This window comes from Xyrauchen texanus, chromosome 1 (genome assembly GCF_025860055.1).
Source record: "Xyrauchen texanus isolate HMW12.3.18 chromosome 1, RBS_HiC_50CHRs, whole genome shotgun sequence".
NCBI classification, from domain to species: Eukaryota; Metazoa; Chordata; class Actinopteri; order Cypriniformes; family Catostomidae; genus Xyrauchen; species Xyrauchen texanus.
This window is the reverse complement of record NC_068276.1, coordinates 47,245,762-47,271,528: the sequence shown is the minus strand read 5'-3', so window position 1 is coordinate 47,271,528 and position 25,767 is coordinate 47,245,762. Positions and strand designations below refer to the sequence as shown.

The following is a 25,767-nucleotide window of genomic DNA, read 5'->3' as shown; positions in this document are numbered from 1 at the left end:
CCCCCAATGAACATCCAAGTCTGTCTTGGATTATATGAAGAGATAGAAGCAATTGAGACAGCCTAATCAGATAGTAGATGGAATTCTCCAAGACGCTTGGTACATCCTATCAACAACCAAGAATAACTGTGTCCAGGAGTACCTAGGAGAAATGGTGCTGTTTTTTAGGCAAAGGTGGTCACATCAAATATTGATTTAGCTTTTTTTTTTTATGTTTACTGGACTTTGCATGACATTAACTGTTAAATTAAAACTACTTATGCCATTATTGTTGAACACATCCTTACTATGCAACATTTTTCTCAAGTATCTAAAACTTTTGCACTCACACACACACACACACACACACACACACACACACACACACACACACACACACACACACACACACAAAGCTAAAACTTAACCTCACTGTGTCAAAGGCACAAACAAGATACTTTATCAGTCTGGATATGTGCGTGTCTGGGGGCATGTGCACATGTGTGCAAATGTTCCTAGTTTAGACTGTTCTCATTCGCATCCCAGCTGCTCTCTAGAGACTTCAACTTCAGAAGTTCCAATTAATCCTATGCTTATTTGTTTACCGATTACTGGGAACATCAAACAGACATGTTTTTCTTTTCTAAAGCTGAGGGGAGTCAGTCACAGGGGACAAGTGTGGTTGGTTAAAAGGGCTCCATGATCACTGCTAGGTGTGGATGCAAAGTTCTTGAGGAGAATGACAGGATGAATCATAAAGCAGCAGCATTACATCATTGTACCTATCATCAATGGCTGTCCAAATAAACAGGCCATTACTCTGGACATTATAATCAGGCCTTTTAAAATGGACAAAAGTAATTCCATCTGTGGAAATGGCACACTATTAAGTGTGGTGAAGGGGTAAGATTCAGGTCCATGGTTGTGTATGGTGAAGTTCTGGTTGTTGTTGTTGTTATGGCTATTACCTTTGATGGTGCTGATAACCCGCTCCAGCTGCTGGCTTTCATTGCGGTCAGGTCGGCAGCTTGGGCTAATCTCCAGGGAATAATCTGGGCCGTATTCTGTAAAGTACTGGAATAGGGATAAAAAAATAAAATAAAAAAGACAGACACAAAAAAGGCAACTTTAAAATATAATATAGAAAGATTGGAAGATTCAGAGACACCATTGAGAACCAGACCGTTCTTGTTTGCAGTTGGTTATACAAGACAAACCATTGTGCGAGCGCGAGTGTCTGGCATGGATGGTTTCCATTTCTCCAGCTAGGAGACTATTATCACAATGAGTCGCTCTAATGACCTTTAAATGTAATCTAGTGTTCATTCCAAAAAGCCAGTACTTTTTTTTTGTGTGATTTTCCTCAGCTAGACAACAGCATAAACTTCAGTATGTTTGGGAAGTTTTAGTCATACTTTCACTTTCTTCCAAAAACACATGTATGGTATACAGTACATACACACACGTTCCCAATGCTCTGTGGAGTTACACTCAGTCTGTCACAGTCCTTTGAGCCCCTGGCTTGAAAGGAAGCCAAAAAGCAATTAAAGTTTCCCCTATCGCGAATTGCATCTGAATTACAATTAGTAATGCGTAATGTTTTAAGCAATGGAAACTATTTGGGCTAGCCAAAAATACAGCCAAGCGCGTTGCCTTGCTCATTAGAAAGACAGTGTCTGCATTGTGATGGTGAGGTATTTGGTATTGAACAAGCATCAGATTTGCTTGTATGTGTCTTTTACATGCATAAGCGCAACTCTGCTTTCAATTACTTCTCTCCTTTATCCGACTTACCTTCAGTCCCAATGCACTCCAATATGCTAAGGATTAAAGAACATAAAAATTCACAAATTGGTGAGTTATTACACAAATGCCAAATGTTTTCGCATTAAAAGCACACCGAGACAGCACTGTCCACATATTTGTGTTGTTTTGTTGAATTTGTTTGGTTGGGACTGCTTTAAAACCACATTGAATCTGATAACACTTAAATTATATGAACTGAAATGGAAAAAAAAGGGAGATGATTCACTGATATAAAAAAAAAAAAAAAAAGTTCAATAAAACTCACCCTTCTCAACAGGGTGAGTCAAGCTAAAAATATCCAGCAAGGAAGAACGATACACTATATGGGTCAAATATCGCCAGATACATAATCTCTGAAACTTGGGTCATCATAAAGATCAGCTTAGGTTTTATCTCCTGACCTTTTGAACCTTTAACTATCAACACCACCCAACATCTATTATGTACTTCCCCAAAGCTTATTTCCAGCATTTATCCCACTCCGGAATACTAAGAGCTAGCCACTTCCCTGATGCAATGGCAAAACATTCCTACCCACACCAGGAGATAAGAACCTGATCCTAGATCTGTATTCTCCTCCAAACGAGAGTTTAGAGGATTGCCTCACCCTACAGAAGCTTTAAGAATTCAACCACGGTCAGAATATTCAAAATCACCATACAGTCTGAATGTCAGAACTCAGGGCGTATTTTGTTTTTCTACAGTCAAATGGGTGGATACATAAAGCATCCACCATGGCCGAAATCCTTCCCCTCTAGATCAGTCCTGACATGTGATCTGGAATGAGCCAAGCCAATGCTGACAGTCCCTTTGTCTCTCACTTTATAGTGCAGTAGCAGACCTGGTTCAAAGGACAAAACAAAAGACAATGCAAACATTAACTACTGGAACTCACACTATCCTGTCCATCTCAGTGTGAAAAGGTTGGCAGATGATGAGTGTGTGTGCGCGCAAGTGAGTGTCTAAGAAATATTTCTAAACTGTAAAGAAGCAATTCCTTTCATCAGACAGAGAGGCAGGTGAGTCATGTCATTAAGATGTGATCGAAAACTCTTTAATAAACATCACAACTTGAAATAAAAGGCTAAAACAGCTGAACTGTAATGGCCAACTGCCCTGCTGTGCCTTAAAGCTGCACACAAATTAATTTTAAAGAGCAAAATGTCCATCTGAAACTGTTTCACATTAACACATCTTAACATAAACAGACCTAATTTTTCTCAATCCTAGAAATTCACACACCTCTAAAGAGGCACCGCACACTAAAAAAGCTCAGCTCCGCCCAGTGGAGTCTTCAACACATTCTAAAGCCATTCAATCAGGATATAAGTCCTTAGAATCCCTTTAGGATTGTTTGACTAGCGTAACAAGAGCCGTTACATTGAAATGTTGTGTGTGTGTGGTGTAGTGTTACCTCAGCTCATGAAAGAGTGTGAACCTGTAAACTGTATGGATGACAAGCAAGATGGGTAGGTTTGAGTTATTCAGTTTCTTAGTCTTTGGTAGTGTGTGTGGGTTAAAGTTGGTCTGTGACAGACTTAGTTTGTACAAGTGAGGGAAATGAAGATTATCCAATTCTCAGTCTCTGCCTAATACACACACACTGAAGTTGATTTAATAAAAGAAGAACCAGACACAAAGTGAGAGAATCCAAAAGACCATCTATCTGGCTGACTGACTACAGGAGGGAAACAGAGCTTTGGGTGTTTGTTATTTCACTGGGCTGCGCTGAAAATAACTTGGCAGAAACACGTGAAAAGAAGTTTTAAAAAAAGAGGATGTACATATGTTGACTAGCCACAGAGCGGCGAGGGACGTTTCCACCCACAGGCTGAATGGAGTCAAAGAGAGCACTGAAACAAACACAGCAAATTTCCAAACACTCGCTGATAAACTTTTACCAGGACAAAGCCATACGTTCTCAGCCGTGTCATACTGGCCACAAACGGGGGACCTTCTGTAGATTTAACTCTTTCCTGTCAAATAAACCAATGTTATTTTGATCAAAAACTTAATTGATTTCTTCCATGTAACACAAAAGGAGATAGTAGTAGTATGTTAGTCTCAAGTTACCATTTACTTTTATTGCAATTTATGTCCATTCAGTGAATGGTGACGACGGCTGTCATGTCATCTTTTGTGTTCGACAGAAGAAATTCAGTCATAAGATTTAAAAAACAACTTGAGTAAATTACATTATTTTTTATTTTTGAGCAAACTATCCCTTTAACTGTATATAAGCCAGCTACAGTGCTTTGCCAGTTAACAATGATTCACACTGCACATTCTTCACACTTCAGATAAAATCAAATAAACCCTCAGACACTGAAAGAGTCTCGACTAGTGCGTGTTCCTCTGGGAGAGCACTAGCACAGGATGCAGCACATCACCATGATCTGACACTCTCCCGGGCCAACAAGACACCTGAATCAGCTCTTAAAAAAAAAAAAAATGCCTCTGGCACCAGGCATCTGGATATTTGCTATGTTATAATGCTCTTTTCCATTATTTTATCAATATTTAATGTATTGCTACTGCCATGATCGACACTAAATGTAGAAAAATATCACTTTTAAATAAAATGAATTTTACCACCTGGTTTCCCCAGGTGGTAATAGCGTGACGTTAATCGTGCAGTTAAAGAGTTTTGTGAATGAAGCGCAATCTATAACGATCCTAATTTACATTGAAAGGTGGAGTGTTTGTGAGGAAAGGGCAGGCATTACTTAATTGAAATACTACAGACGCAGCACTATTTCAGCATTGAAATAGATTGCGGGTGGTTAGTGTAAGACACAGGTTTTGGCGCTAGTAAAACCTGTGGCGTAACTAGTAAATTCACCCTTTAATTTCTAAATGAAAGACACAATTTTCCTCTTTTTTCTCAGACTCTCTCTTGTGAGAGTACCGTCTAGATCATCCTGTCTATGACAGGGCCTGAATGAGCTCGTTGTATGCCTCCACTCCAGTCTGTCTTCATTGTTTGCAGTCCTGGCAGGGCAGAACTCAGACTGAGCCGCCTCTGAGTCTCAGCAGCTGGACCGGCTCAAAGAGGGGAGGGAGAGAGAGAGATTGCACAGGTACAAAGTGCTTCTTGTTCCACCTCCTTTCCAAGCTTCTTCTATACAGAAATACTTTTTTTTTATTTTTTTTTTTATAACCGCATTGGTGGATGTCTCTGTCTTTTAACAGCCTTATCTCGCTCTCTTTCTCTCTCCTCTTTGTGTAAGGACTCACACTACAGTTAAATAGTGTTTTGTTTGGCCAGGATGGACATACAATAACAGTGGTGGTGTAGAGGAGATGGGGGGGTTCCTCTGTCTAAGAGGGAGGAGAAAGATTTTCATGCTTTGAAAATCTGATGGAGGGAACAATAAAGATATATATATATATATATATATATATATATATATATATATATATATATATAATATAGAGAGAGAGAGAGGAGTGAAGAGGTGCAGGAAGTAGATGAGGAAATGGGGGAGAAGGAGTGGTGGTCAAGAGACTCAATAATGGCAGGGGACTGGCAGAGATCTGAACAGCTCCAGTTAGGGAGGGTTGGTTTATGCGGGCCTCATAGGGGGACTATAATATTGTATGCATCTTGGATTAGAAGCTGGGAAATTTGACTAAGACACAAATGAAACCCTTTTAGCATTATGTGGGTAGAACAGAGTAATTAGGGTGGTGCAGACAGCTCTTCCATCAACGTATGCTGTCTCCGTGTTTATATCAGATCATGAAAAGACCAAGTGTAAATGCCCTCCAAGATGGATTTGAGAACACCGGAGGTGGTTTGAGACATATTCCAATTCAATCTCGACTTCACTCAAACAGCGCTAAGTCAGCACAAGGAAAATGCGAAACATAAAAGCTGTTACTGAGTATTTGCATAGGGCTTGCATCATACAATAATGGATAGACGTTTTAGGAGAGACAGAACTTTTCTTCCTTTATTTGATGCAGATCATTGATTAAACAAACTGAGAAGCACAGCTGACACACATGGACACACATCCAGCTTACAGAGGGGGAAAAACAGCGCACAAACAGTTACTTTGAATCAAATAATAAATCATAAAATAATAAATCAGCCCAACATTAGCATAAACATGGAAGTGAACTGTTTTATTTGCATATAGCCAGGGGCTGTGGCCACGGGTAGGCCACTAATCGCAGGGTTGGTGGTTCGATTCCCGGCCAACACAACTCCACATGCCGAAGTATCCTTGGGCAAGACACTGAACCCCAAGTTGCTCCCAATGGCAGGCTAGCACCTTGCATGGCAGCTCTGCAGTCATTGGTGTGTGAATGTGTGCGAGAATGGGTGAATGAGATGCAGTCTAAAGCGCATTGAATACCACTAAGTTTAAAATGGTGCTATATAAGTGCAGACAATTTCCAATTGAAGATCAGACTTATGTCTGTTCGGTGGAGACGCATTTATACGGCCAGGTATAAATGAAATGTACTTATTCAATCGGACAAGTACAAATGTATGGAATGAACAAATGTAAATACTCCACATTATATTCTGGTTCCTCGGTATGGGTCAGTTCCCTCTATCAATGTAACTCTATGGGACCCGTTTTATTGTCAGACCAGGCAAAATCTGATCGCATAGAAAAATTAGGCAAAGTATTTAAACAGTGTTGGCTAATGAATGCAATGTTGTCTTGATGTACAAAACAAATCTCACCAACTTTAGTAATGCTTTCATCATCATCATCACCATCACAATTGTTGTCATTAATGAATCCCAAGAGATAATCTACATGGATTTATTTTGGTTGCTTGCCCCAAAGGTTGTCATGTTAGCTGAAAAAACAGCATGTTTTAATGTGGTAACCATGAAAGCACTCTCTATAAACATTAAAAGATCTTTTTTGTGCATCTGAAGAAAAGAGATATGAAACTCAAGAGCGCCTTTCCATCCCTTCATCACTCCTGTGAAGCTTCTCGAAAATCAAGAAAATGCACTTAAAAGGGCTCTCTCTAAAAAAGCACATTCTCTTACTCCAAGGAAAGAAAAGAAAGTGGGTGTAAACAGTTGAGGAAAGAAAAGCAGTCGATCGGCAGGAACAGAGTAGCATTGTTAAAACCCCCTTCACTGGTGTACACACGCACAGACCCCTCCTTGGTACTGAATCACAGATTATTGAGAGGTGCGCTTGGTCATCTTTGATAAGAGTGGGTGACTCAGCAGGGATGGAAAAGGAGGACACAGAGCAGAGAGCAGGGTTTTAGACAGTCTTTCTTGTTGAAAGAAGAGGGAACAGGGTCTCACCTCATGGTCTGGTATCTCAGAGGACAGAGACTGTCCTAGGATGGTCCCTGTTAGATAGGTCCAGCAGCGGGCAGTATTGGCAAGGTTATAGCCACCTGAGAGATAAAGAGAGAAGCAGAGTTGTATACACAGACAATGAAAAAGAGAGAGAAGAAGGGATGAAGTCAGCAAAAGGGCTTCATTGTACTAGTGTAATTACTACCTTTCATCTAGCGCTTGGCTAGGCAAGTCTGCAGCTTAGAGCTCATTTCAAAATAGGCTAAAATCACAACGTTCACTTTCTTCTCGCAGCCCAACCCCCCCTGCCTGTAACAACATACTAATAAACTTTTTGGCTAAGACAGCAAGCTGGCAACAGAGAAGAGGGAGTTGGCAGCTTTAAACCATGGAGATGGCAAACCAAGGCAACATTGCTGAAATTGTCCATTGATATGCTGTTTTAGATATACCGGTATAACATAATTCAACAAATAGAATGATGCATACCTCCTCCTAGCAGCAGAGTAGGTAACTCCCAGCCCAGTATATAGTTCAGGCACTTTCCCACTCCAACAGGAGTCATATTGAAAGAACACATGGGGTCACCCGCCATGGTGTCTGCTCCCAACTGCATTACTATTGCTTCAGGGTTGAAGTAAGCTTTCACTTCCTGCATCACACTGAGAGAATAACAAAAGCAGTGATAAGCCATTTAAGCACAGGGACAAACAAAGCATTTAAACACTCAATTATAGATGCACTGACCAGGTCCCTGGATCACAATCAGTGCCAATGCTGACTTATTTTTCTCCCCAATTTGCTCCAAGTTCTCATGGTGGCGTAGCGATCCACCACAATCTGGGTGGCAGAGGATTAATCTCAGTCCTCAGCATCGTGGCTTGATGAGCGTGTTGCCGCAGAGACCTAGGCTCGCGCTATTCTCCGCGGCATCTACGCATAACTCACGACGCACCCCACTGAGAGCGAGAACCACATTATAGCGACCACGAGGAGGTTAACCCAAAGTGACTTAACCCACCATAGCAACCGAGCCAATTGTTTGCTAAGGAGGCCTGACTGGAGTTACAATGCTGACCTTTTTAACGGATAAGGTATTTGACGAGACCAAAAATGACATAAAGAACCATAAAAGCACCATTAAAGTAGTCCATATGACTTCTGCATAATAATCCAAGTTTCCTGAAACCATACGACTTTGTTACCTGGATTCTAAAAAAAAAAGTGTGAATTAAAAGCGGAACAAAAGTGAACCAAAAAAAAATTAATAAATTCTGAATCAGAACCAGGCACAAGGTGAAAACATTTGCAAAAAGAACTTGATTATTTTCCACTAGCAATTTTCACAGGAATTATTATTGTTATGGTTAATTTAGCTGTTGCATTATCCAGTTTAGTTAAAGGGATAGATCACCCAAAATTTTAAAAATATCTTTTTTTACTCATGCCATCCCAGATGTGTATGACTTTCTTCTGCAGAACACAAAAAGATTAATAGAAAAATCTCTCAGAAACTAGTCCATACATATATATATATAATAAAAAAAAAAATAAAAAAAAAGGGAAACTAAACAGACTTGGTGACTTTCAGATGTAAAATTGAAAGTGGAGATTTACAGTTTAAAAAAAAAGGACCTAAATATTGTTCCGTTTCTCACCCAAACCTATTATATTGCTTCCTAAAACACTGGAGTCTTATGGATTAATTTCCTTTGTGATTTTTGGAGCTACATAGGTGTGATCACCAGATATTCTTCTAAAAATCTTTGTTTTTGTTTTGCTGAAGAAAGACATTTGCATATGGAATGGCATGAGGGTGAGTAAATGATGAGAATTTTCATTTTTGGGTGAACTATACCTTTAACAATAAAGTTTCCATTACAGGCAACACAGTTTATGTAATTACTTTTCTGTTATCTCTAGTTCAAAATGATAGTGTAAAGAATTTTTTATTTTCAAACATAACTGATTTGGAGTACTCTTTTATACGCAGTGAAGTACAGATAATCTAATCTGAAGGAAAATAGATCACTGGTACTGGTGGTTTCTGTGCATCCCTACAATTAATATGAAAATCGTGGTTTGATGGGTTGGTTATTGGAATCTTTACAGACCTAGTAAAGATTTGGCAGTAACGATCGTCACGGATTCCATCCTCAAGAGGAACGTTAACAGCATGCCAGCGCCCTTTACCAAGCCCAGTGTCAGTCACATCACCTGTACCTGTAAGAGAATTAGTCGTCAAACAACTATTACATCTTACTTAATTCTCCCTTAATGGGCATATACCTCTGCAACCGATTTAAATGTAGTCTTTTTGAAGCCCATTAATATCACTAATCAAACTATGATTTAAATGGGACTGGTATTGCGATTTTCTTTCTATTTTCAGATCCAGCTGTTACACTGGCATCATATGTCATACTCGTCCAAGATGATTTGGTAATTGTGACCAAACAATCCATTAAAGGGACAGTTCACCCAAAAATGAAAATTCTCTCATGACTTACTCACACTCCTGGTATCCCAGATGTGTATGAATTTCTTCTGCTGAAAAGAAAAGCGGATTTTTAGAAAGAATATTTCAGCTCTGTAGGTCCATACAATGCAGGTGAAGGGGTGCCAAAATTTTGAAGCTCCAAAAAACACATAAAAGGGAGCCAAGACTGGGAAGAGAAAACAGCCCTGGATTTTACATGGCAACTGGCCCAAAATTGTTTGTTCAGCAGGGTGGGCGGGGGGTCCTGCATAAAGCGGCACCATCTTATGGTCCGTTCTGCATAACGCGGCGGCTCATTTTTCCTTATCAGGGCCCATTCGGCACATTTCGCAGATGCACCACCTGCCCGCTCGGTTCTCCCGCTGGCCAGTCCACCCATGATCAGCCCCAAAGTGTGTCCGCCCACCGGGAAAATGCCCGGTATGCCAGATTGCCAGTCAATCCCTGAAGGGAGCATAAAAGTAATCAATATGACTCGAGTGGTTAAATACATGTGTTCGGACACCATATGATAGGTGTGGGTGAGAAACAGATACATTTTATGTAATTTTTCTTCTTCTAAAATTCTCCTCCACACCTATCATATTGCTTCAGAAGATATGGATTTATCCACCAGAGTCGTCTGGAATACTTTTATGTTGCACTTATGTGGGTTTTGGAGATTAACAATTTTGGCACCCATTCGCTTGCATTATGAAGAACTACAGGGCTGAAATATTCTTCTAAAAATCGAAATTTCTGTTCCGCAGATGAAAGAAAGTCATACACAGCTGGGATGGCATGAGGGTGAGTAAATGAGAGAATTTTCATTTTTGGGTGAACCAACCCTTTAAGTGAACAAGGACAAAATAATAAACCCCACAATATCTTACTTGTTGCCTTCATAGAGCATTTGCCCAGTTACCCTCAGAAGCTCTATTGTTAAACTACTGAAGTGAATCAGAATCTCCATGAAGCCACAGAGCACCAGTCATTGTTATCAGCTGGGTAATCAGACTCCGGGCACTGAAGTGGGGCCTACAGCTCCAGCTCTGGCATGGCTTGAAACATGACTGTCAATTAAGGGAATTAAAAGGCATGCTGATCTTCACTGAGGCATAGAGGCATGCTGAACCAACCTGGGAAGAAGCCAGGGGAGAACTTATGCAGGGACACTGTCATGACTTTAGAGGTGAAGCTAAAAGCATCCTCGACACCTGGAGAAGAAACAATGCAGAGGTCCACTTAGTAGAGCTCAAGGACAGGATATTATTCCAAGTCTGAGTAGCATGAAGTAGCATGGAGGAAGTGTCCTTTTCATTGATGTAGAACGAGAGACTCAATTACATTTGGAATCGAATTGAGCAATAATAAAATCTGGTAAAACATCAGAACAAAAAAAAAAAGAACATTGTTTACTCTGATTTTTACTCTGGACAGACTTTTTTCAGCGATAAGAGGTTAAATGATTGTCTGCAAACACTGGTCTATGCTTTTCAAATGACCGAACTACAGTTGTGCACATGCGCAACAGTACTGGGAGAAAAACTGCATTCTTTTAGTCACTTATTTGAATGACTGAGATGCAAAAAAAATTAAAACATGTGATTTTGCAAAACATTTCAGTAGTAATTACATTAAACCTGACCATAACAGTACAGAGACCAAAACAGCATTCTTTCACTCCTGTGCAAATGTGTGACGGCAAAGCGAACAGCATGGACAATTTTCATTCAGAATTTGAATATTGTTACCAACTTAAGGTGGATAAACATTTGGAGCCAACACACCAAATTTCCAGTGTGATTGTTTTGGATTTAGTACAATATCTAACTATCCGACATTCACTACTGATGTCAATTTGAATTGAATTAAAATACTTAGGAATCAGATACAAATCTAAAGCCATTCAAAAGACTAATTGAGGACAGGAACAATAAATACTACTACTGACACAGATTGTTATAGTTACAAAGACTCTTATTAACAGTCATTGTTATTACCATCTCCATGGTGAAGGTCCACATCCACATAGAGAACTCTCTCATACTTCTCTCGCAGTTTGAGTATTCCAAGAACAGCATCATTCACATAACAGAACCCAGATGCCTCGTCCCTTATGCAACAACAACACAATCACATTAGCTGCTCCAGTGACCCACAGAACAATTGCCTAGAATGTTTCTGACACATACATAAAAATACATATTTAATAAACATACAAAGTGTATTTAGAAAGTGAGAACAATTTCTAAGAAAGCAAACACTTAGCATTAAGCTCTTTTTTTTTTTTTACAATTTTAACAGTAAACCAAGCAGATCTTCCAAGTGCTTATGCTAAAGATGACACTAGCATCTCAATGATTGATGTGGAGCTGAAACACAGAGGGTGGACATAAGTCCTGTTGTGCTGTATTACTTCTTGGCATGATGCCACCCTCCGGCCCAGTTGACGGCCACATCACACTTCCCATCCAGCAAATTCTGGGCAGCAGTCACAGTGGCTCCTCCGACGGCTGCCGCATAATCAAAAATGCCTTCCACCACTGGACAGTCATAACCTGACCAAAAGAGATGGGAGGGGAGTTTGATGAGAGAGAGGGGGGAGGGGTGGTGTAGAGAGGAAAGTGAGAGGTAGGACTTGTGAGGGTAGATACAAAGAACAATAAACATTGAGCTAAATTAAAATAGATCCTTTGGAAAGAGCTTTTTTTCCTCCTCAAAACAATACCACTATTCTCTCCCTGGAGACAGGTATGATGAGTCAGTTTGTCAGGCATTTAAATTACTCATGGCCTTGGTCCAGTACAAATTCAAACTCTGACCATTTTAACTCGAGGGTCTGAGGGAGTTTCAAGCATAATACTGCCTACTGCTGTTAGAAAGAGGGCACTGCATGCCCTAAAAAGAGAGTCTACTGCTTGGCATATTTTATTTATTCAAAGACACTAACAGCAATGGATAGCTGATGGATCAAAAAAGGACGCACAAAAACCACAGACCTGATTATTGGAGATTAGAAAAACTTTCTGAGACTACCTGAAACACAAGTCTTACCAAGTCCAAAGTCCACAGACTGAGGGTCATCATTGTCTCCGTCCTGGCTGATCTTGTGCAGGTGCTGTAGGTAGGAGTCTGTGTGAAACACTGCCATATCTTCTATTGTAGCAACACGAGGCTTTACCACTCTGAAAAGATACAAACTCTCAACAGTTTCAACACTATCTGAATAATTTCTAAGAACTTTATTATAACTTAATTTATAAAAATGTTAACTAAATATTGATATATCGTGGCCTTTCTGAAGGGATTAAGAAACATTCACACTCAGGGTTCCCACACGTTTTGAACATTGAAAATCATTGGATGACTGGATACACAAACTATTTTATGTTCAAATAAAAACATAAAACCTCTTACCGTAAACCTGTGCCTCCTTTTTAATTCATTACTGTAAGTGCTGATATATAACATTTTAAACTTTCATACCAGGTGCCTTTCTCTTTTCTTTCCTAAAATACATTTCATTAAATATAAGGTTTTTTTATAGGTTACAATGGGGCTAAAGGCACACCTAAGGAAAATTTGCATTTTTCTGGTCACAAAGTGTGCCAAGGTTGAATTTTTTTTTTTAATGTTTTGATCAAAATTAAAAAAAAAAAATAAAGTGGCAAGGGAGTTAAAGGCCCACACACTTGGGGTAAAAGGCCCCATGGAGGTTTTTGTTTTGTTGTGTACATACTAGATTTAGCGGCAATAGGTATAGGGCAAAATTTGGCAATTTATGCATATATTTTGAGACTGCAAAATGCTTTTCTGATAAACAAATTCCGATTAAGCTCATTTTAAATAATTATTTCAGAAACCGTTTCCTGTTAGTTTCAAACACATTTGGCATTTCATAACACCTCAAAAAAAGCTAATTTCCATTGTGCCTAGATATGTTAATGTAAGCCCACTTTGTACAGTTCCAATAACAAATCTTCACCCCATTCAAGAAATACAATGCATCTTATGTGGGGCCTTTAGCCCCTGCAACAGGGGGGCTTTTTTTTTTTTTTACCCCAAATACCATCCTTTTACTTATTGGACAATTCATAAAATAATTTTGATTTAATCACCTTGAACACAACTGAAAATGACAAATAAGTAAATTTGCAACATTAAAAAAAATTATTTAATATTAGATCAAAATCATACCTCAAAATCAACCTTTAGACAGTAATTGCAATAATCTCATGGATCAGAAAAATGTTGCACTGCATAGTGACAAACGGGTTTAAAAAGTGCTGTGGTAGTTTTTGCTGATCTCTAGTGTATTGGGAGACACTTTGGGAGCCATACAGGCCCTTTTACCCCAGAGGGCCTTTAGCCCCATTGTACCCAACTTGTATATTTTAGGTTATACCCTGGCAATAAAAAATAGGGGGCCTGGGTAGCTTAGCGAGTAAAGATGCTGACTACCACCCCTGAAGTCACGAGTTCAAATCCAGGGCGTGCTTAGTGACTCCAGTCATGTCTCCTAAGCAACCAAATTGGCATGGTTGCTAGGGAGGGTAGAGTCACTTGAGGTAACCTCCTCGTGGTCGCTCTCATCTCGCTCTCGGTGGGGCACGCAGCGAGTTGTGCGTGGATGCCGCAGAGAACAGAGTGAAGCCTCCACACGCACTAGGTCTTCGCAGTAATGCGTTCAACAAGTCACGCGAGAAGATGCGCAGATTTACTTTCTCAGACATGAAGGCAACTGAGATTGGAAATTAGGCATTCCAAATTGGGGAGAACCGTGCATACAGAGCATAATAACTAGAAACATGTATATTCACTACAACAATTGTGTAGATTTGATAAATTTCACTGACTTTCACGGCCTGGAAATCATAATTTTAAAATTCCCTGATATTCCCAGGTTTTCCATGACTGTGTGAACGCCATGTGTTGGACGCACCTCATGAATTTCAGTAAGTCATACGCTTCAATCAGTGAGTGCACCATACTCGCCTGTGAGAGATGAAGAAAACAACATACACTTTATTCATTCAAACACATGTGGCAGCAGTATCATGGTACAGTGATTTTATCAAATGGTACTACTACAGTATTTGTATATATTATGCCTACGTGGTACCGAATGATTAGCATATTCATGTACCATGGAATTTACATGGTTCTCAGAGGTATTTCAAAGAATACCATGGTACCTCAATGGCACATGCCAAAATATATGGTACTTATTCGTAGTTATGTTACTTTGTTAGCTGAAAGTGCTTACCCATTGAGAGCAAACACACTCCACTCTTCATATTTCAAAGCTTGTCTCTATATGTAGTGGTATATATATATATGTGTGTGTGTGTGTGTGTGTGTGTGTGTGTGTGTGTGTGTGTGTGTGTGTGTGTGTGTGTGTGTGTAAAACACCTTTAAGTGTGTGATTGAGGTCTGTTGGTGTTAAAGTGCAGCTCATCTCACCCGGTTTGGCACTTTCGACAGGGAGTCGCATGTCTGGATGTATTCCGGACTGTAAACATAAACCACGCTGCGATTTCTGACTTTATCATCATTACCGTCGCCTTTATCACTCATTTAAAAGCAAACTTTTAAAATCAACGTAAACAGACACCGAGGCTCGCAGAGCTCTTCTGTTCTGACAATGAACGTTCCAACAACAAATGTCCGTTATTTCAAATTAAAAGTCCTGATTTAAAATAGCGGCGCGAACGTCAATAATACTGAGTAAACACACACATGTCTGGATACCAATTAGTTTAATAACATTTTCACTTTCGTTCATTTGTAATTAATTATAATTATCATAAGCAAAACAATTGAAAGCTACTGTACCATAAGGGTTTTATTATACGCATGCAAACATCTCCTACATGAGCCACAAAATCCACAAACATTCTCAATATTATAGTTCACCCAAAAGTTAATAATTTACCTTCCTAGATGTGTGACTTGATATGGTAGGTGTGGGGAAAATTTTATATTTAGGTGATTTTTACTATAATTTCTCATCCATACCCAGTAGGCTAGATATGCATGAAGAATGCAAATGGCCAAAAACAAAAAAAAGAATGTGAAAGTGGAGATTAATAGTAAAAAAGGATTTATATGTTGATTTATCTCTCACATACACCTATAATATCACTTCTGCAGTTATGGATGGATTTAACCAGTGGAGTCTTATTGATTAATTTTATGCTGCCTTTATGTGCTTTTTGGAGCTTCACAATTTGGTACCCATTACTTTATATTTAATGGACCTACAGAGCTGAGATATTTAAGCAATATCACATGAGCAAGAGTGTGCAATATGGCCACTGCATCACTGCCCTGCAAAAGCAAAAGACCTTAACTCACTAGAGTGTGAAACTGAGAAAAATGACTTTAAAGTTTCTGTTTTGTCCAGACAAAAGTATTATAGGTAGGACTCCCAAAATTTCACAACAAGTTGCTATACAGAAGAAATGTTTGTATGCAAAAAATCTTGAGCTCAAAATTGACCTTTGACCCTTGTTTGGCAGTTAATGTACTCTGCCTTTGTATCATGTGCCAAAAATCAGGAGTCATGCAAAGGCAAAAGGCCGTAACTGACATATAATCAATATTTACTTGCTGTTCACCATACTTACATTCATTATAAGAACACCTAACCAAGGTCTAGTCATCATGGTATTTGTTTTAAATTATATAGAAGACCTTTGGTTGTTTCTATTTAGTGCTATATTGATCAGGATAGTGCGGCAACACTAACACAGTTAAACAGTATAACAGATAAGTTACTTTGCAGTACAGTATGTACAGTATGATTAAATACAATACATATTTTCACAATAAAGATAATTTAATTATAATTGAATACAAAGGTATATGTATTTAAATTCAAGATATAGAGTAATAATTAATTAAACATTAGACCAATACATTAGAGATTAGAGACTGCTCATTCCAAGTTTTGTACTGCGCCCAAATAAAATCTTACTGAAAGCTAATTTTTTGAGATATCAACCTAAAATTTGGAACACAACTTGTCCATAGGTATATATGACAAAGCATTCTTGAAATACAACCATTTAAGTTTGGATAGTGATTTTTATGTCTATGCGAAAAAAGGGGGAGGGGTGACAGTTAAAGGGTTAAGGGCCACCAAACTGCTCAAGATGCTCAGTCAACGAACTCGACTTGGATTACTACTTTTTAATTCTGAGATAATATAGACAGAGTATACCGAAAAAAAGTTGGAATTACTTTTACTATTTAGGTTAGCCTACTTTGTACGGACGTTAGCAATAACTAGCTGTAAAATCTGACGTGAACACCTGCAAGAAGGAAATATGGCTCAAACACGTATGGATTGTTGTGGATACAGCAGATGACGTGCATTGCTATGGATTATATCTTCTATGGATTATATCAGATTGCATGGAAAGGTAGGATGCCTCTGTATTTAATATTTGGTTTTCAGCATCTGATGTGAGGCGAGTGTCAGCGTCAACGTTAGCGCTAATTTACGTGACACCGATTAAATTTAGCAAGCTCGGGCTGTCACTGACATTGACAGATCTGAACCATCGCCCTATCACATCGCTATCACAGAGTAATAATACAAACAAGCAGTCGGCAGTCTACACTTTATTTCAAAGATGTGTCGTGTGTATGTTACGCGGTTTGGTGACAATAAAAGAGCGGTAATCTTTGACAGTATGACAAAGCCAGAGTACAGTAACATCACAGTGGCACCGTAACATCTCTCTTGATGCCAGGCGAAACAAAGTCAGAACACCTTAAACTCAACTTCAGCGTGCCGGAACAAAGGCTAAGAGCCGTAACAACTGTTACGGCATTCTGCTGTGGTTTCTTGTATGGCTTTGGATGTTACGGTTGTCATAGCCCTTTAATTTCTCGTTAAAACAATCAAATTGACTCACGATATTTATTCACATGATAAAGGAGGTCTTGAATACCCCAAAAATGACATTAACTCATTTTTGACCAAACATGATGTTACGGCATTTTGCCTTTGTAGGGCAGATCAGCACTGCTGTGATTCGTCCACAGTGGCCTTGTGCCAAAGGTAATCAGCAGAAGTTGCTCTTGCAGTACGTTTTGATACCATTCTTTATTCATGGCAGTGGTTTTGGGAAGAATTGTGAGAGAGCCCACCCCTCTGGATGAAAAGCAACCACACACATGGATGGTCTCAGGATGCTTCACTCTTGGCATGACACAGGACTCATGGTAGCATTCGCCTTTTCTTCTCGGACTATCGATTTTCCAGATATCACAAACAGTTGGAAGGGGGCTTCATCAGAGAAAATAACTTTGCACCAGTCTTTACTGTCCAATCCTTGTACTTCCTGAAGAATTTCAGTCTGTCCTTGATGTTTTTCTTGTAGAGAATGGCTTCTTTGCTGCCCTTCTTGACACCAGGCCATTGTCTAAAAGTCTTTGCCTCACTGTGTGTGCAGATGCACTCACACCAACCTGCTGCCAATATTGAGCAAGCTCTGCACTGGTGGTGACACGATTCTGTAGCGGACTCCTCAAGAGAAGTTCCTGGTGCTTGCTGGACACTCTGGGACGTCCTGAAGCCTTCACTGCAGTTGAACCTCTCTCCTTGAAGTTATTGATGATCCAGTAAATGGTTCTTTCAGGTGCAATATTCTTTGCAGCAATTTCCTTGCATGTATATGAGGCAATTTTGATGTAACGCGATGATGAACGTCTTTCTTTAGAGTTAACATTGCTAACAAGAACACAATGATTGGAAGCACTTCTTCCCTCCTTTTATAGCAATCAGTCTGCTCTTAATCCAATCAGAATGATAGAGTGATGTCACCTGACTAGTACTCGTTTACGCTTTCCTTGGTGCCGCTGATATGATTAGTGAAATGATGTTAGCTGGTCATTTTGTGCCAGGGCCAAAAAACTGTGAAATTTGAGTTTTTGTGATAAAAACCTTTTTTGACCAATGATGCTTTTTGCAATTATTTAAAATGCATCTGATCACTCTGCACAACAATGTGGTTCAACACCACAACAACTGAAGCAGAAAACTTTGCGAAACACAACATTTATGTCACTGCCAATAATTTTGGCCAAGGCTGTAAGATATATATATATATATAAGATAGAAACACAAACCCAGGATGTGATTTGTTAAAAAACCAGAGGGAGGGACATTTGAATGTGAATGCATCACTGAAATTTTTATGAAGAAATACAGACAATGGTGTCATTTATATCAAACATAGTCTCAAACTCTTAAACTAGACTAAAACCACAGAAAACAATTGTAACTTAATTAACTGAATTAAAACAATAAACTGTATTGTCTTATTAACTATAAATTATGTTACACAATTAACAGGCCGCTCTGACATTAGGATAAACTGTCAAACATTTGTTGCAAGGCTAAAATTAGCTATTTTCTCAGATAAATAACACATTTTATCATTAACCTTCTGTCAGTATTTTTTCTGAAATCTCTTGTTCCCCCACCAGTAAAGATTAGAGCAATTTTTAACCTTCTATAAAACGCCTGGTAAAATAATCCCAGGCTAAGGTTAAAAGCCTGTGAATCTGCACTGTCCAGCCTGTGTTTAAGTTCTCAGTGTGTCTGAAGATGTTGCAGAATTTTCCAGATTTTTTTATAGAAGCCTACAAGCACTCTGTTGAGAGCACCATCAAGCCGCTTATGCGTGACCACTGGCCCTGTTGACAGTCCTGGGATACACCAACACTCACTGAGCCAAAAAAAGCATCAGTTGAAGGGGTCCAGTACCACTACAAGTGCATATTAGCAGAGGTCAACAATCTGTGAAAAATCCTAGTTAGTGGCATGACATTCAGTATAAAGGGTTTCAGGGATCCTGGTGAGCATTGTTGATGCCATTTAGAGCAGATATCCAAACATTAAAAGGATATGACAATAATTGTGATATTAGGCTACATGAATGTAGTGACATTTCACTACTCATATATATATATATATATATATGTAGATGAGGGTAAGTGATGAGAGAATTTGCATTTTTGGGTGAACTATCTCTTTAAAGGTGCACTCAGTAATTTTCTTCCTCATTAAAAAGTGTACTCTTAAAGAAATGAATAGAAATTCTGAAACATATGTATAAAATCATGGACATTCACATGAGACGAGGACTCATATTAGTCATATTAGTAACCTTTTAAACGCTGTTTTATTCCACATGGAGAAGGTCCCCTCATGGGGGCTGCCATGTTAGAATCACATGACCAGACGAATACTAATAGCGCTTAACAGCCCTATTATTGGACACTTTCACTCACAAATTAAATGAATCATAGCTAATTGTAAATAGTGAATTTTTACAGTGGCTTCTGTAACTGAAAACTACTGTGTGATGCTGCATCCACGTTGCTAGGTGTCAGTGTAAGACATGCAAAACAATTAGAGCACCTTTAAAGGAATAGTTCATCAAAAAATGAAAAATCTCTCATCATTGACTCATCCCAGAAGTGTATGACTTTTAGAATAGCTCAGCTCTGTATGTCCACACAATGCAAGTGAATGGTGGTCAGAAAAAAAGCTAAAACAAAATCACATAAAGGCCAAATAAATGTAACCCACAAGACTCTAGTGGTTTAATCTGCTTCTAATATTATAGGTGTGGGTGTGAAACAGATAAATATTTAAGTCCTATTTTACCTGTAAATCTCCACTTTCACACCTGAAAAATCACACTTGGTCCTTGTTTAGTTTCACTTTCACGTCTGAAAGTTAATGTGAAAGTGGAGATATAGAGTAAAAAAGGAGATAAATATTGTTCTGTTTCTCATCCAAACCTATTTTATTTCTTCTGAAGATATAGATTTAACCACTGGAGTCAAATGGATTACTTTTATGTTTGCTTTATGTGATATTTGGAGCTACAAAAGGTCTGATCACCAGTCACTTGCATTGAATGGATCTACAAAGCTGAGATATTCTTATACAAATCTCATTGTGTTCTGCAAATTAAAGAAAGTCATACACATCTGGGATGGCATGAGGGTGAGTAAATGATGAGATAATTTTTAATTTTTTGGTGAACTATCCGTTTTAATTTACTTAAAATAGCTGAAGTAAAAAAAAAAGAGGTTACAGAAATATATTTAAAAGTGTGTGGTTAAAATAACCTTGAGCTTTTTCATGGCTGTCTTGTTTACTCTAGAGAGAGTATGTGGTAGTTCTTTAAGGATAACAGCAGATTTTCAAGGGATCTAAATAATGTCTGTGACTTACACATTACTGAATATCAGAAACTGGCATACATTTCCTCCCTTAACCAAAAGCTGTTTTCCTAAGAAAGCAAGTAAAAATCACTGAATCAAACTTATAACCACAGTCTAGAAGTCTAATAACCACAGCTCTTTTTTTCACAGATCACAGTGAATGAGATCCTGAGAAATAATATTGATATTTATTCTCACTCATTTCTATTTATCTCCTCTTACTTAAAGGATAATTGTCTTAGTTTGTTCTGCCTTACCTGCTCTTTTTTCCCTCTCAGCTCTTGTCTAAGTTTGTGTTCTTTAACAAAATCACTGTCATCGGTTAATCGTGTACTCGATTACTCGTACTGTTAAGAAATCTTCATCTGCAATGCTTTTAAAGAAAAATGTCAGTTTGAGACAACTTGCTGGACAATCTTTATATTGAACAAATTAATTGATGATAATACAAAATGAAGTGATCAATAAAGACTGTGATCCTGGAAGTTTGTTCCAAATTAAAATGATTAAATTTTTCATTTAGGATTTTAGCAAGATTTATATACGTTAAAGATATCAGAATTGTGAATTATAGTAAAAAATGTTTTTTTAAATGCAGTAAGATCATCTTACATAATTGTCTTTGGTTTTAGTCTGTGTTTGTGGCCATCTTAAAATGATTTATATGAACAATAGTCAACAAATCTGCATTGCACGTGCATGGCTAACCTCTTTTCAGTCTAGATCGGTCATATCATCTAAATGGCTGCTGAGTGCTACGTGAATCCCTGGTTTCAGTTCAACTTTGATCACACCACAGAGTGTGTGTATATATATATATATATATATATATATAGAACAGCTGCTAAAAACTTGTTGGCAAACTTAGCAAAAACAATAAATTGAGGAAAAATCTAATTATTTCACAATACATTTTTATTTCAATACCCCAATATTAACTTATGAGACATGCACATAGATTGTAGTGTTACAGTAGCCTACAGCCTACTGAAATAGGCTACATAAGAAATACATATCGTAGTCAGATACATATAAGGCTCTTGAAATGAACTGTTGAGGCATACAAAATCTAAAAAGAACATAATATAAAGGTCATCAAATATTAATAAGAATGACTTTAAATCTATGCTTAATTCTGAAATTAGCTGGCTGTCTTATCAATGAGACACTTGTATATAACATCATAAATACACAGGTAAAGAAGTCAATAGGAGTCTATAAGGAATATTTTCTCTGTCCCTTTCCTCTGAACTAACTTTGGCTCAATTACATTTGGGTTGAGTAAAGGCACTGCATGGTGCATCCTTACATTTGCCCAAATTTGCATATATAGCTTCCAGGTAACATACTGCATTCCCACTGGTTTCCAGGTTTGGACCAAGTGTAATCCTGTGATGAGCTTTTAGTGGTAAGAGTCATTCTTCACTTCACAATCCAGGACAATGACTGTAAATAATCGAGCTTAGGGAATCTACATTATAAACAGAAATACCTTCCTTGCAGCACCTCAAATCTGTGTGATACACACAATAAAACATTTTCACTCCTTTTCAGAATCCAAATCTCACTAAGAATGCTTCCAGTTTAGAGCAACACCACTGCACATTTAGGTTATGAGGCTTATGTTGATTTTTCTTTGCACTCTCAAGAGAGTCCACATTTTATGTACCTTATGATAAGCACAACGAACCACATTACTGGGAAATGCTTCAGAACATAACCTATTGCCTTCATTGTGGCATTAGAAAAGTCAGCCCTTGCCTTTATATGTCTAAGTTAACTGATGATTAACTGAATTGCACATTCAGTTGACCCATTCACAGAATCAAGCACTTGCCATCTGATTATATTAGGTACATGCATAATGGTGTGTAGACTCAGGTCACTGAGGAATGATGGATTCTCCTTTTCTATGAATTAATCGGTTGGCTATATGAACAGTGGCCTCTCCTGTTAAACAAAAATATAATACATTATCTTCAGTAAGTCAAAAAATAAACAACATCAACTTGAACCTATTGCTACGGGGAGTAAAATAAAATGTTTGCGTTAGGATCTATGCATTTACCTGCATATTGCTGTAGAGCACTCATAGTTGTTCTGGCAGTAGGCTCCATGAGGTTTAGTACCCATGATCCTCCATAATGGGGTCATTCGCACAGTTCTCTTAAGTGACCTTTGAACTTCTTGTACGGAGGTTGAGGGTGTGTCCAATTGTGGCACAGGACTGCAGGTCACCTTCACGAAAAAAATGCATTTATGATTTCTACACCAATAGAACTTAATGTAGGCTATATTTAATTAAGCAGATAAAATATGTAAACATGCTTGCATATGTCTTAATTATAAATAAAATATTTTTTCTTTGACGCAATTAAATGTATTTTGAATGCATCAACAAAAGTTAAATTAAGTAGTAAACACTAGTAAATAATAATAAAAAAAAAAAACTTTCAGTAAATTCCAGTTCTTGCGTTTAAGTTATACCACCTTAAAAAACTATTTTATTTTCAGTATCCTCCCAAAGAAAAAAAAATAACAAACTTACAGATATTTGATCAAACCTAGTGGATGTTAAAATGGGTTAAAATTAACATTTTAGAGAGCAGTGAATAAATTACATTTAAAAGAACAATGTAAAAATCATCTTACACAAACTATAAATACCTGTTTGACAAGCACCAAAAACACCAGCCACCAGGCTAGAACAGCCCACTTGTTGAAGAGACGGTGATCCTGCATGCTGAGTGTAACCAGTCAAGTGCTGTTACGGTGAGTTCAGGACAACTGTGACTACAGAGATGATGTGTCTTTTATACTCCAGCCCACATGATAGAAAACAGGTCTCTCACTTTCTCTCTCTGTCATCTCTCTACTTTTTTATAACCAGATTTGCTACACGTTTGATTAATGCTTAATGGGATAAGCTGTCATCTGGGACTGAGTGAGAGAAATGCAGTCAGGGTTTTGAGAAACAAGGTATAAGAAATAATGAACAGAATGAGGGATAAAACAAATATAGACATATTTTGTCCATGCTTTTCTGCATTATAGGGTGCAATGATAAGGAGAGGGTGCTCTTTAAATATGCAGTTTCACCAAAGTTAATTTATGTTTGAGTGACTTTTAAAAATCTAAATCTGTAAATTAAAAAAAATAATCTGCTTTAAAAAAAAATAAAATAAGAAGAATATTTATTTATTTATATATATATATATATATATATATATATATATATATATATTTATATATTTTTTTTTTAAGTTCACTTAAAACAATATAACTTGTTAAATGAGTGTAATATCTTTTTAAAGAATGATTGACTTTCTTAGTTCAATCAAATTGATTTGAATCCAGTTTGATCAGAATTTCAATTACATGTAATATCAATTAATAAGTTAGGGCCATCCCATTGTGAGGGGTAAAATTAACTGCCAAATATGGACACAAATCATGTCTGATCTCACTATCACATTAAGACTTAAAGTGATAGTCAATACTGCACATGCAAATCACAATGATCATAACAATCATCAAACATGTTAAAAGATGCAATTTGAATTATTGCTACAAAAATAACTGAAGGTGACAAACAGCAGCATAAATAAAAGCAGTAAAGAGCATAAAAAGGAAAAAAGTCAGTAACACTTATAAACAATAATTGACATAATTTATTAATGCTACACTGCATAATGGGAATTGGAATGCGCAAGCATGATGTGCTTAGTTCCATTGACGTTTAGTTTTGATTTCAGCTGAACAGTTGTTCCAAGTTTAATAACTTATCACATGAACAGCCAACAAACACTTGGATAATTTAATTTCTCAATAAGATCAATCCAGGGCAGCTATTTAACACTACATTATAAGTTATGATAACTAAAGGGCAAATCATTTTGTACAGTGAATGACACAAAATACAAAATAATGAATAAAGACGCTATGCACTAGATTTATTGTTAACCAGAGTGTTACTTATTTGTGTCCTGAGAGGATATTGACAGTAGAACATATGAATCAAACATGACTGCCTTTTTTTTTTTTTTGTGCATATATTTAAGGTCGAAATTCCTGTTTCATTGCAGCTCATAGTTACCCTGTCTCCCATTTATTATATACCCATGCACAGACAGAGACAAAGAATAATATCAAAGACCGATTAGAGGGCCTGCTGTGTTATTTTTATTTTATTTTTTTAAATTAAGGAAAAAGGTCGAGCCATGGCTCCAGCTCATCACAAACGTTTCAAACTGACTCATTGTGTTTACTGGATATGGTGCGGTTTATTACTTTGGGATTTCCAGTTCAAACAAATAATACCCTGTACTGTTTACATTTTTTTTTAGCATGCCTTCTGTTCTGTTCAAAGTATTGCCAGAGAGCAAGGTTTTTTCTTTTATTAAGGTCCTGCAAGTTTCTTCAAGAGGGCAAAGTTAATTAGTGGTTTAGATAAATGTTGCAGAAGAGATTTGGTTCCTTCCAACTTATAACCCTAAGTAACCAGGTTTTCATTGCATACATAAATGGGCACATATGATAAGATATGATGTTATTTCTACTAGTAAACAGGGTATCTATAGCATAGAATTGATCAACATAATCTGAGGAACTACAGAGCTTCTCTGAATCACTGTTTTAATTTACCCCCTCAGAGATGCTGGTGAAACACATAGGCATTAGTGGTGTTGTCAAAGGGAGGACACAAAGCATGTGATTCAGGCCATCGAGAACTAAACTGCATTTGAACTGTGAATCTAGCTTGATCATTAATGGCCTTCAAACCATTGATCAAGGTTGGGTAATAAGCATTAAACGGAGTGAACAGAACCAACAATGTGTTTCCAATGACCTAGAATCTTTTCTATGCAAATTTTTCCAAGAACTCCTTCCAAGTGTGCAGGTTTGACTCTTGAGGGAAAATATCATTATCCTAAAAAAATACATGGATTTCTTACCAATA

At 37.7% G+C, this 25,767-nt stretch overlaps 2 protein-coding genes across 3 annotated transcripts in view; both read right to left on the bottom strand.

Annotated features, from left to right (window-relative positions):
• Positions 1–15,203, bottom strand: part of LOC127649660 (histone deacetylase 8) — a 36,772-nt gene extending 21,569 nt beyond the window's left edge. For both annotated transcript variants that reach the window (XM_052134912.1, XM_052134906.1), the window contains exons 1-10: positions 15,018–15,203; positions 14,497–14,549; positions 12,609–12,739; positions 11,971–12,112; positions 11,555–11,667; positions 10,691–10,768; positions 9,187–9,295; positions 7,562–7,734; positions 7,076–7,170; positions 948–1,053 (exon numbers count right to left, since the gene is read on the bottom strand). In XM_052134912.1, the coding sequence (XP_051990872.1) occupies positions 948–1,053; positions 7,076–7,170; positions 7,562–7,734; positions 9,187–9,295; positions 10,691–10,768; positions 11,555–11,667; positions 11,971–12,112; positions 12,609–12,739; positions 14,497–14,549; positions 15,018–15,131 (1,114 nt within the window). In that variant the 5' untranslated portion in view covers positions 15,132–15,203. The remainder of the gene's footprint in view (positions 1–947; positions 1,054–7,075; positions 7,171–7,561; positions 7,735–9,186; positions 9,296–10,690; positions 10,769–11,554; positions 11,668–11,970; positions 12,113–12,608; positions 12,740–14,496; positions 14,550–15,017) is intronic.
• A 6,536-nt stretch (positions 15,204–21,739) lies between these two features.
• LOC127650464 (liver-expressed antimicrobial peptide 2-like) lies at positions 21,740–23,589 on the bottom strand. The gene is made up of 3 exons (XM_052135914.1): positions 23,475–23,589; positions 22,876–23,045; positions 21,740–22,757 (listed from the first exon to the last, which is right to left on the bottom strand). The coding sequence occupies exons 1-3, from the start codon at positions 23,547–23,549 to the stop codon at positions 22,718–22,720; spliced, it is 285 nt and encodes a 94-aa protein (XP_051991874.1). The 5' UTR covers positions 23,550–23,589; the 3' UTR covers positions 21,740–22,717.
• Positions 23,590–25,767: the final 2,178 nt, after the last annotated feature.